The sequence below is a fragment of the Lepus europaeus genome, chromosome 3 (assembly GCF_033115175.1).
Source record: "Lepus europaeus isolate LE1 chromosome 3, mLepTim1.pri, whole genome shotgun sequence".
NCBI classification, from domain to species: domain Eukaryota; kingdom Metazoa; phylum Chordata; class Mammalia; order Lagomorpha; family Leporidae; genus Lepus; species Lepus europaeus.
Window position 1 is genome coordinate 138,870,501 of NC_084829.1, and position 13,090 is coordinate 138,883,590.

A 13,090-nucleotide genomic window follows, 5' to 3' on the forward strand; every position below is an offset into this window, starting at 1 on the left:
TCTGCACTGCAGACCCAGCCCCGTGTCTCACTGGCACGATGCACTGAGAACACTTGCATGTTGTACAAACTCAGTTTCAACCCATTTTGTCAGGGCTTCCCCTTGGCAGTCAGTTATAACTTTGTGCCCACGAACTTCACACATATCACCCTCAAACTGAAAGGCCAATCAGAATTTTTGAGTTTAGAAAAAAAAAATCATAAATTACTTTCCAGAGGAGAAAGCTAAGGTCAAAGAGGTCCTAGCAGCCCTGGAATGGGAATTCTGGTCTAATGCTCTCATTTTCTGGAATGGTTAAAGACAACAGAACAAGATGTCAATGTCGCTTTGGTTTAGAAAATTAAACAATTATACCTCCTACCTTTGTTTGGTGACTTTTCAGAACAACACCCCACATCCTTTCCCTTCTATGCCTACTTTAGAAAATGTTTTTTAACTTTTTATTTATTTCAAAGGCAGAAAATAAGAGAAAGGAAAGAAAAGAAAAATCTTCCACCTGCTGGTTCACTTCGTAAATGCCTGGTTCCTAGCTTTGGATCGGTGCAGCGCGCTGGCCGTAGCAGCCATTTGGGGAGTGAACCAATGGAAGGAAGACCTTTCTCTCTGTCTCTCTAACTCTGCCTGTCCAAAAAAAAAAAAAACAAAAACAAACAAACAAAAAAAACTAATGATATAGTGCTTGCAGTTGAGTTTATACTTTGCCTAGCTTATTTTATCTGTATTCCAGTATCCTTAAAATTAAAAGTCTTCACAAAGGTGGACTACTTGCACAATGAGGGTACTATGTAAATAGGTTCATTTTATTTCTATGAAAACAGGCACAGCGATCTTGGTAGCTGAGAAAATAATCTCAGGGTGGGCAGCTGGCACAGACATCACACTGTCCCTCAGGATGCCTGCTTTCCAAATCAGGATGCCCGGGTCCAAGTCTCAGCTCCACTCCTGACTCCAGATACCCGCTCACGTGCACCTCAGCAGTCAACAGGAGATGGCTCGAGTAGCTGGGTCCTGGCCATGCACATGAGAAACCCGGATTGAGTTCCCAGCTCCTGGCTTTAGCTTAGCCTAGCCTTGGCTAATGCGGGCATGTGGGAAGTGAACCAGAGGATGGGAGAGCTCTCTCTATCTGTTTTTCTCTCTCTGCCTTTCAAGTAAATAAAGTATTTAATAAAGTATTTAAAATATGCTTTAACATGAAAAAAGCCTCAAATCATTAGAAAACAACTCAAATAATGCACAGGATCCTAGGATATAACAGAGTCAGGACTGGACACTGAATGTGACCCAAGCACTTCTCATTAAACCAGGAATTTCCTATGAGAAAGGTAACACAGGAAGCTCCAGGGGCATAGGTCATGTTCTGTTTCTTGATGCAGGTAATAATTATATAGACAGTCTCTTTACATTTACTAGTTAAGCTGGCCATGTTTTATGTACCTAACCCTATTATCATTCATGTTTTTTAATAAGAAATGACAGAGAAGAAGAGGAGGAACTCAGTGTGGCCACACAGGGTGAGCAAAGCAACGTGACTGAGTTAACTGAGGGGCTGGGTAGGTGCATTGTTCCAGGATCAATGTCCACCAGCCACATTGTGTTAGGCACCTCCCAACCAAGCCTGTGGAGTGTTGGGGTCCTCCAAACGGAGGATCTACAACCAAAGAGGCGGGCCATCTGTGATACCCCAGGGATCCACACACTCTTCATCAATCCAGAGAGAAGTCCACAACCTCTCCCAAGATGGACAGACTTGTCTCCACCCACAGGGGCCCAGGAGGCTCTGTGACCACGAAAGGCAGAAGCAGCACCCTCAGATGAAGCTGCCCGTTCATCAGAGAAACCTGACTGGGACCACTCGGAGACTCAGCACTTAATTTTAAGAGAGGTACTCCATTCTCTAACGTGAAACAGGTCTGGCTGTACACACACATAACATCTTTTTTTTTTTTTTTTTTAACCCCCACGATTAATTTATTCATTTGAAAGGCAGAGTAACAAAAGAGGAAGAAAGGGAGAGGGAGAACAAAAGGGAAAAGGAGAGACAGAGAAGTGGAGGGGAGAGAAAGAGAAAGGGAGAGAGCGACTGTAACAGCCAAGGCTGGGCAAGGCCTACAGGCTAGGAGCCAGGAACTCCATCCAGGAGAGAGGGGAAGTGGGGAGGTGGCAGGGACACAACTACTTGGGCCATCTTCTGCTGTCTTCCCAGGCATTAACAGGGAGCTGGGTTGGCAGCAAAGAAGCTGGGACTCAAACCAGCACTCCAGTATGGGATGGCGGTGTTGCAAGCAGTGGCTTAACCCACTGTGCCATAATGCCAGTTCCCCACACAACTGTTGTTATTCACCTGCTACAAGTAGTTGGTTTTCTCCCCTGTACATTCTCAATTCCTATTCTTCCAGATGTAATAAACAGAACCCTCCGTCTTTAAAGGAACGAAGGCCAGAGCTAACACTCCACTCCTGGTGCTCACACTTCTAATTCTAGAGCAGTGGAGCAAGCTGACCTGCTAACATGCATCTATTTCTCTGGGAAAGAGCTGTGACTACAGAACATTTCTGATACCAACAACAGATGCTCTGTGAACCAATTCAGGCAGGAATGCACACAGCCTTGGTAACTAAATTGCCTGTTCAACATCCCGTGAGAAATGATGCTCATCTCTCTCTGAAGTTAGGCTTTTTGGGATGGACTTTTTAAAATGACTCATTTTTATTTCAGCTTCTAATATAATTGTCAAATGAGACCCACAGGTAATAAAGAAAAAAATGTTAGCCACTCCTTGAGCTCATCCCTATCCCTAATGGTGGTCTTTTAAGTGAAGTTAAAAACTATGCAAATAAACATCTAGTGAGGGGCACACATCATGGCATAGCAGGTAAAGCCGCCGCCTGCAGTGCCAGCATCCCATATGGGCTGCTCCACTTCCTATCCAGCTCTCTGCTATGGCCTGGGAAAGCAGTAGAAGATGGCCCAAGTCTTTGGGCCCCTGCACCCATGTGGGAGACCAGAAGAAGCTCCTGGCTCCTGGCTTTGGATCAGCCCAGCTCTGGCCGTTGCAGCCATCTGGGGAGTGAACCAGCGGATGGAAGGCTGACCGACTGACCTCCTTCCCTCTCTCTCTCTCTGCCTCTCCTTCTCTCTGTGTTAACTCTGACTTTCAAGTAAATAAATAAATTTTTAAAAAAACCAAACATCTAATGAGTTGAGACAAATTTATCATCAGCCATCTCCAATGAGGTTTACGAAGGAATCAAACAATAATGGTGATACCAAGTAGAATTCTTCTGGGAATTCAGTAAGAAGTTGAATCATTTCTTCCTACATAATGGGCCCATCTTCAAAAATTCACTACTCACTGCTAGCCAGGAATCTTACTGTATCCTAAAGCAAGTATCCTAATAGGATTTTAAAATCTAGGTACAGGGGCCAGGGCTGTGGGTTAGTAGGCTAAGCTTTCACCTGCAGCATTGGCATCCCATATGGGTGTCAGTTCATGTACTGGCTGCTCCTCTTCCAATCCAGCTTCCTGCTAATGTGCCTGGGAAAGCAGTGGAGGATAGCCCAAGTGCTTGGGCCCCTGAACCCATGTGGGAGACCCGGAAGAAGCTCCTGGCTCCTGGATTAGCCCAGCTCCAGCCATTTTGGCCATTTGGGGAGTAAACCGGTGGATGGAAGACCTTTCTGTCTTTCCCTCTGTCTGTAACTCTACCTCTCAAATAAGTAAATAAATCTTTAAAAAATCTAGATGCATATTTTTATCTTCATTAGCAGTGAATCCTTACCTAAATTTCTATTAAGGAAACACATCAACAAAACCAAGGCAACTGATCTCAGAGTGCGACAGCCAAATTTTATCAGATTCGCCAGTGACTAGTCAACAGCAAAAATAGAAGATCTCTGCTGTTTGGAAAAGCTCCCATGTGAAACTACACATGGGAGAAAATCCTCTCTGGATGATCCACATGGCATGTTATACATCTGGAAAGACTCTCTCCCCTGTAATGTGGGAGTGGGCAAGGGGGCAGTGCCCATTGTACCTCATACACACTCCATTGGCCTATGGCCTGTTTACTTCAGTCTGGACACAAGACAGCAAGTTCAGCTTGTTAAAGCCAGAAGCGTGGCTGGTGCTGTGGTGCAGCAGGTAAAAGCTGCCGCCTGCCAAGCCAGCATCTCATATGGGTGCCAGTTCAAGTCCTGGCTGCTGCACTTCTGATCCAGCTCTCTGCTATGGCCTGGGAAAGCAGAAGAAAATGGCCCAAGTCCTTAGGCCCCTGCAACTGTGTGGGAGACCCAGAGGAAGCTCCTGGCTCCTGGCTTCAGATCAGCGCAGCTCCAGCCGTTGTGTCCATCTGGGGAGTGAACCAGCAGATAGAAGATCTTTCTCTCTCTCCCTTAGCCTCTGCCTCCTCTGTCTTTCAAATAAATAAATAAATCTTAAAGAAAAAAAAAAAAAAAGAAGCCAGGAGGCCAGGAACTTTTGTTAGTTCATTCTAAAACTCCTGGTATAGGGACAGGCATTTGGTGCAGCAGCTAAGTCACTACTTGGGAACACCCATATCCCATATCAGAGCGGCTGGCTCTGCCTCTGATCCCAGCTCCCCGATAAGGTGCACCTTGGGAAGTAGCAGGTGATAGCTCCAGTAGTTGAGTTCCTGCCATCCACGCAGGAAACATGGATTGAGTTCCAGGCCCCTGGCTTTGGCCTGACCAAGCCATAGCTGTTACAAGCATTTAGAGAGTGAACTAGCAGATGGAAGATTTCTCTCTCTTTCCCTTTCAAAAACAATGAAAATAAATCAATTAAAATACTGACAAAGCTATACTTACGATCTGCTTTATGTACCAAACAAACTCATCTTTTTCATAAGTATTTTCCAGAAAACCTGTGCCTTTCTCAAACACCTGACTGACCACTAGGCATTTCCGTACCATTTTAATGAGTAAATGCTCACAATAATTAGTTACTAAATTTTTAGAATTCACTGTGTCATTTCCCTTGCACATTTTATGGTTCTCAAGAGCAGAGAATAGGGGCTGGCATTGTGGCCTAGCAGGTAAAGCCGCCACCTCAACAGCAGCATCCCATGTGCATTCCAGTTCAAGTCCTGGCTGCTTCACTTCCAACCCAGCTCCCTGCTAATGGCCTTGGAAAGGTAGTAGAAGATGGCCCAAATGTTTGGGCTCCTGCCACTCACATAGAGACCTGGAAGAAGCTTCTGGCTTCTGGTTTCAGCCTGGCCATTGCAGTTATCTGGCGAGTAAACTAGCAAATGAAAGATTTCTCTCTCTCTCTCTCTGTCTCTCTCTTTCCCTCTGTAACTCTGATTTTCAAATAAATAAATAATCCTACAAAAAAAAAAAAAAAAAGCAGAGCCTAGCACAAGTGGTTAAGACAGCCACGCCCATGTCGGAGTGTCAGGGTTGCAGTCCCAGCTCCACTTTTAATTCCAAGTTCCTGCTGATACTCCCTGGGTGGGAGCAGGAATGGCTCAAATACTAGGACTACTGCCACCTGTTTGGGAGGCTCGGATTGAATTCTAGGTCCTGGTTTTGGCCTGACCCAGCCCCAGCTGTGTGGGCATTGGAGTGGGGGGTGGGGTGAACCAGTGACCAGTGGATGGAAGATCTCTCTGTCTGTCTCTCATTGTCTCTGCTTTTCAAACAAACAAAAATGTTTAAAATTTCTAAAACAGAACTTAACTCTCCATAAAAATTGACTGAGTAATTTGTACTATGGTATTTAAGGCACCCACCTACCTCACATTAATAAATGGTCTTCCTTTTGTAAAACTGTGGGCAAGGTCACAGTAAGAACAGAAAAAAAGAAAAAACTAGGTTATTCATTGTAAATAATTAGGGAATGTGAATTAGTACAGCCAGTACAATGGCTCATCAAAAAACCATAAATAGATTACATATGACTCAGCTATCCCATTTCTGAGTATCTATATCTAAAGGAAATGAAATTAACATACACCAAAGAGATACCTGCACTTCTCTGGAAACTGCATCACTATTCACAGTAGCCAAGATATGGAATCAACAAAACTGGCCATCAGTGTATAAATGGAAAAATATGAGATATATATTCACAATAGACTATTATTTAGCCATAGAAAAGAATGACTGATATGTGCTACAAAATGTACAGAATTGGAGGTGGTTAGGTTATGTGAAATAAGTCATACACAAAGACAAATACTGGATGTTCCCTCTTGATTTGTGGGTTAGAAAAACTCGATTTGTCCATCTTTTGCAACAAAATGGATGCAATTGGAAACCATTATGCTTAGTGAAATACACCAGTTCCAAAAAGACAAATACCATATGCGTTCCCTGATATGTGGTAACTAATAGAGTACAAAAAATATAATGTGTATGAGCAAAACTGACATTCTGAGGTTAGATTATTGTTTACAGCCCTTCTGTCTATTGTTGAGGAACAGTGGTTTTTTTTTTCTTGTATTTGTTAAATTCTTTATTTAGTAAAGGGTTAATTTGATTATAAAATAAATTGAAACTAAGTCATTGCAAAAATTAAAAGAATAAGAAGGGAAGGAGGAGGGAGGGTGGGGCCCAGGGTGGGAGTGAGTAGGGCGAGAAGTATCACTATGCTTCTGAATCCGTATATACGAACTCATGAAATTTGTTCACCTTACGTAAATAAAAAATTTTTAAAAGAAAAAGTCCATTTGAACTTAGAATAATGATTACTAGAGACTAGAAGGGAAGAGAGATGGAAGGAAGCTGGACAAGAGGTGTGGAATACAGAAGTGGTGAGTTCTAGCATTTCACACTGGGGAATGGGTGAACATAGTTTTCAATACTGTATGAAACACTAGAAGAGAGGCGCTCATAGACTTCAAACGCAAAGGAAAGATAAGGAAATGGAAATGCTAATTACCTGATTAGATCAATGTATACCATATACATGTGTAGGAACAGTCCACTGCACCCCACAAAAATGTACAACTATTGCAAGGTAACTTAAAAAAAAAATGGAGGTTATGGGGCTGGCACTGTGGCGTAGTAGGTAAAGCTGCCACCTGCAGTGCCAGCATCCCATAGGGGACCCAGTTCGAGTCCTGGCTGCTCCACTTCCAATCCAGCTCTCTGCTATGGCCTGGGAAAGCAGAAGACGGCCCAAATCCTTGAGCCCCTGCACCCATGTGGGAGACCCAGAAGAAGCTCCTGGCTCCTGGCTTTGGATCAGCACAGCTCCAGCCATTGCGGCCAACTGGGGAGTGAAACAGCGGATGGAAGACCTCTCTCTCTCTCTCTCTCTGCCTCTCCTCTCTCTGTGTAACTCTGGCTTTCAAATAAATAAATCAATCTTAAAAAAAAAAAAAAAAAGGGGGGGCTGAACTAACTTAGATGGATACCCTATATAACATCAAGCCACCTATTCAAGGATTCAGTTTTTTCTGTTTTTACATCTTCTCTGACAATGAGGCAATAAATGCTCTCACTCACACTTGCCTAAGGTTGCTAGGGTGTTGCAGAAGAAGTGGTATACAAAGTTCTACACACGTGATTAAAAGTAAATGAATGAAGAATGAAAGAACTCAGTGCTCTTTCTCGTTTCATCTTTCCCACCCACTGCTTGTGACGTTATTATTTATGTAAATCTTGCTTCAGGTGGGGCTCCAAGAATTTTCCACAGTTGGTAATTTTATTAATAGTAATCCCTCTGACGAACCCTTTAGAGCATTAAAGCAATTAGGAAAGCATTTATCTTTGCAAAAGAAAATTCAAGTTTAGGCAACACCACTGTTGATGAAATTTCATAAGGATGTACTAAACAGTTAAAAAAGAAATAAAACAGGAAAGTCTGTACACCCATGTTCAATTTTCAAAGGGAAGAAAAGTACTGATCTCAAACTTGAAAACACATGGAACAGGTGGAAAGGCACAATTTCCTGGAGACTGAGCGGAAAACGTCTGAGCCTGATGAGTCAAACTCACATATACCTTCATGGAAGCCCCCTCTGCAAGCCCGACCATGCCTCTCCCCGCTGCTGGGGAGCCCAGCAAAGAAACAATGAGGAGGCCCTGCCTGGGGAATGTGTTGGTTAGCTTTTATGTTAATTATTTGGTGGAGGAGGGTAGGGTGTAAGTAGAGTTCACCAGTAATATTTACTGAATATAAATCTCAAAGAATTTAGGGGATCTAGAAGAAATTTTGGTTGGCTTTAGGTACATGCATTGACCATCATTACCAAGGCAACACAGCTCAAAGTACGACTCCAAGGCCAAACAAATGAGCCAAGTTAATGTCATTCTTCTCATTTAAGCTTGCAGTCAGTAAATATATGCCACTCAAGTTAAATGAAAAAGGGAGCCCAATAGTGCCCGTTGAATGCCAAGACTATAAGATCCGAGATACTGTAGGATACATGAGTTATCTAAGCATTCTAAAAAGTTAAAGGAAGAAAAAATAGGGTAATGACCTAAAATATTTGTATAGCTCTGTTCAAAATACCAAATGCATGGTGAAGACACTGGCAGTTACTCATTCTCCCTCCGAGCAGACATGATCTGCTTTCTTGAACTCCTAAACAGTGATTTTTGGCACATCTCTTGAGCACATTTCACACTGTGATCTGCACTACAGATGCCAAGTATAAATTACTTAAGCGCCATGACCCTATCTTTTGTGTTGTGCATTTTTCACAGGGTAAGAGACTTCTAACAAATAGCTGTTAAAGGCAGCACAGTATAGCAGTGCACAATGTGAGGGTACTTGAAAAAGTTCATGGAAAATGGAATTAAATGTTTATTTTAGTGCAAAACATTTGAGATCCATGCAGAATTTTTCAGAATACACATTTTTCCACAAACTTTTTTTTTTTTTTTTTTTTTTTTTGAGCAGCCCTCATAGAAGCTCTACAGCCTCAGACTGTCCAGGTTTAAATCCTGGTCCTGTTGCTGACTGCCTTTGAGATTTGGGCAAGTTTCTAATATTAGTGCCTCCACTGCTCCCTCTGTACACAGTAATAGCAAACAGGATTATTGAGAGGGCTGCATAAGGTAAAACATTTCATGGGCTTTGAACAGTGCCTGACATTATAGTTGAAGTATTCAATAAATGTTAGCTAGCAATCATAGTGGTGGTAGATTAAGGAATGAGTCAGCTATAAATGATTGATAAACACATAAACATGATCCTAACAACCAGGGATCTCATGCTGGGTCTTCTTTGCGCAATGACAGAATCTTCCCCAGACCCAAGGCTCCCACAGTCAGATAAGATATGGGTTACCCAGTTAAGCTGCATCTCAGATAAACAACAGATACTTCGTTTTCATAATTACTATTCTGATATTATGATTGATTTGGGTTTTCTTCTGTGGTTCCTGGCTCACAACTCCTTCTCCCAGGACAAGCAACAGAAACTAGAATTTCTACTCTCCAAGAGGAGTCACAGAAACTCTAATCTGTCCCACCTGCCCTGGAGCTGCCCATAAAACAATTCTCTGCTCTCCTCTCACCCAACAGTAAGGTCTAAGGCCCTTCTCACTGCAGAGGAGGCCTGCTCAGAGAGGCCAAGGAGAAGCTGAAGCGAAGGGCCTTGCAGGGCTTCCCCACCCAGCCTGTTAGCAATCACACCTATGCAGTGTTCCCATAAAAACTCAGAAGGGCAGGGTTCAAGGAGCTTGCAGATAACTGAACACGTGGAGGTTTGCAGGAAGGCAGATGAGAACCCTTCCACGTGCCAGGAGACTGGTGCATCCCAACTCCATGGGAAGGCACCTCCACAGTGTCAGAAGTGAGCAGAAGGAGAGGACGCCCAGCTGGTGACCACTGCTGCACAACGGCCTGCTTGCTGGGCGCATCTCTCACCTTTGGAGGACACAAGTCTCCCGTGTTGACTGTGATTTGGGAATAGAGGAAAAAACATTTTTTTCCTAATAGAAGGTCGAAATGTTTTGTATAATTATTTGCCAAAAATATGGTAAGAAATATAGGAGGAGTGGCTTTGGCAATAAAACTTTGGTTTGTTGCACTCACAAAACATCTACATTTAAAATTGACTTTTCAGGGCCAGCGCTGTGGTGTAGTGGGTAAAGTTGCTGCCTGCAGTGCCGGCATCCCATATGGGAGCCAGTTCAAGATCTGGTTGCTCCACTTCCGATCCAGCTCTCTGCTGTGGCCTGGGAAAGCAACAGAAGATGGCCCAAGTCTTTGGGCTCCTGCACCCACCTTGGAGACCCAGAAGAAGCTCCTGGCTCCTGGCTTCGGATCAGCGCAGCTCCAGCCATTGTGGCCAACTGGGGAATGAACCAGCAGATGGAACACCTCTCTCTCTCTCACTCTCTCTCTCTCTCTTTCACTCTCACTCTCACTCTGCCTCTCCTTCTATCTCTGTGTAACTCTGACTTTCAAATATATAAATCTTTATAAAAAATAAAATAAAAGTGAAATTTCCTCTATAAAGAACTTCCCCTGTAGTCGGCATTGGGGCACAGCGGGTTAAGCGACCTGCAATGTATGAGTCCCGGCTGTTCCACTTCTGATCAGCAACCTGCTAATGACAACAGAAGCTGGCCCAAGTGCTTGAGCCCCTGCCACCCACGTGGGAAACCTGGATGGAATTCCAGGCTCCAGGCTTCGGCCTCCACAACCCCAACCAATGTTGTCATTTGGGGAGTGAACTAGTAGATGGAATATCTCTTTCTATCTCTCCCTCTCTCTCTCTGTAACTCTGCCTTTCAAATAAATAAGTAAACCTTCAAAAAATTTAAAAAAAAAAAAAACCACTTCCCTTTCTTTATCATCTTTAGGTGGCCCCCTATGCCACACAGTTCCTCTTTTTAACATCAACAATAAAGTAAAAATGAGAATTTTTCTATGGATATAGGACTGCATATTTCTTGTATTTTCCACCGGCCACCAGCAGACAGAACCTATGCTCAGAGCAGCCCAGTCGGATGCTGCCCAAATTCTGCTAAATCTAACTACATAGCACTCCTTCCAAGCCTGCCATCTAGACTTTCTACCTGGCTTGAACCAAAGAGAAGGAACCATTGAAAAGTACCAGCTCTCCCAAGTTGACTTTGAATACTTGCAATGGTTTTGAAAAGGCAGAGGCAAATTTCCCATGCTGGCAGGCGTGCATTTGGATTCTATGAGTCCTGTGGTTTAAATATGCTAAAGGTTTCTAGGCAAAAGCGGGTTCTTTGAAGATAGATTAGCATATCTGTAAACAGTTTTTCCCAGAGACTGGGCACGTTAGGCATGTACTAAGTTGTATTTATGAAGATGTGGAATATTATGCATTTGATAGAAAGGGATGTATTACAGACAGGGATCAGATCTATGTTCTAACAGTCAGTAAACCAAGAATAACAGGCCTGCAGAGGGCAACAGCTTACCCCTCAATACTGATTTGAGGTTGAGCTTGGCTTGGCGGTGCAGGTCCTCGACACATGGGGGTCTAGTGGTGGGAAGGAAGACATTTTCCTGCTGGTGCCATGGGGCAGTGTAGTGCACTGTCCAGCGACTCTCCTCATCTAGGTTGGAAACGGCTGTGGAAGGAAAGGTAGGGCAAAGTCAGTTTTCAAATCTCTTTTTCAGTGTCTCCAAGTTTTCAATGTCTCCAAGCCGATTACATCAATATTGGGATCTCGGGAGTGGGCAATCAGCCTCGTGTTTGAGGCACCCACGTCCCACACAGTGCCTGGGTTTGATTCCCAGCTCTGGTTCTTAGACGCCAGCATCCCGCTAATGTAGACCCTGGCAGGCAGCAGTGACGGCTCAGTTAACTGGGCTCTTGCCATCCACATAGGAGACCTGGTTTGGGTTTTCAGCCCCTAGCTTTGGCCCAGCCCATTGCAGGCTTATTTGGAGAGTAGACCACTGGATGGTGTTCTCTCTCTCTCTCTCTCTCTCTCTCTCTCTCTCTCCCTGTTCACTCTCCCCACCCGTCATTTCTTACCTCTCTCTCCCCACTCTCCCTCTAAAAAAAAATACAAATAAATAAATAACAGATGGGGTCTTGGTGCTTAGCACATTCATAAATAAGGACCAGGAGGAAATGGAGCAAATTCTGAATGGGATTTAATCTTGAACTCCAGGGATCTTGACCATATTGACCATATTGTCAGTAAAGGAAAAACTAAAACTGCCTATACTGTCTTCATAGAGTTGTTTGCTCCCATTGTTTGTTGCTTCCTAGCATCTTGGGTCTTTTCTCTGTTAGGAAGCAACTGACGAAATTGGTAGACTTCCAATAGCTACGTGATTCCTACTTAACCACAACAAACATTCAATTATATAACGCCACTGTGTCAGCAACTATTAGATTATCCTGATAGAAACAAATTTTTCACCAGGAAGTTGACATTTTCCTTTAAAGCATTTCTTTAAAATATCACTGTTGCAAACCCAATAAAAAATTTTGAAAATTAAGCATAAGTGTTCAATTTAATATATTTAAATGGTATATTTAGAAGCAGAGATCCATTTTTGCTACAAAACTTTATCTATTGTTTTTATGGAATACTTCTATATTTAAAAATTTTTTAAATTATAGGGCAATTGACTTTTCCCAACACAATCCAATTCAAGTGAATTTCCCCAACAGAAAAGAGATCAAAATATCAAATGAGGAAAACAACAAGTAATCCTGAGATTAACATAAATCTGTATAATAATTTCCTTTAATTCCTCAAGAGCTTGAGACCTCTTTATTTCATTTTCCTTGACAATACCACTGATGTTGAGGTAAGAGTGGGACAACACTGTAGCTGACAGCACCAAAACAAATTCATTGATAATTTTTTAAAAAACACTTTCTATGTGTCTCAGGCAGAAGACACACAGGAGCAGTCTGAGAGAAAGTCCCCTACCCCCACCCCCACCCACCAATGCTGACGCATCTCCTTGAGGTGGCAGGTGTAGCCTCCGTGAGCCAGCAAATACTGGAAATGTGAGTAAGAGAGGCCAGTTCACTTTGGGCAGCTCCATTTCCACAACAGAACATGAACCTGGAAACCAGACCATAAAGGAGAATCTCAAAAAAGTGTGAGAGCGTGCTTGAACTACTAAATGTATCGGAACACATTCCAAGCTAACTAAACACATT

At 43.2% G+C, this 13,090-nt stretch overlaps 1 protein-coding gene across 4 annotated transcripts in view; it reads right to left on the reverse strand.

Annotated features, from left to right (window-relative positions):
- NHSL1 (NHS like 1) overlaps positions 1–13,090 on the reverse strand; it is a 287,111-nt gene that overhangs the window by 64,213 nt on the left and 209,808 nt on the right. For all 4 annotated transcript variants that reach the window (XM_062186828.1, XM_062186832.1, XM_062186829.1 and 1 more), the window contains exon 2: positions 11,379–11,531. In XM_062186828.1, coding sequence (XP_062042812.1) covers positions 11,379–11,531 — 153 coding nt within the window. The remainder of the gene's footprint in view (positions 1–11,378; positions 11,532–13,090) is intronic.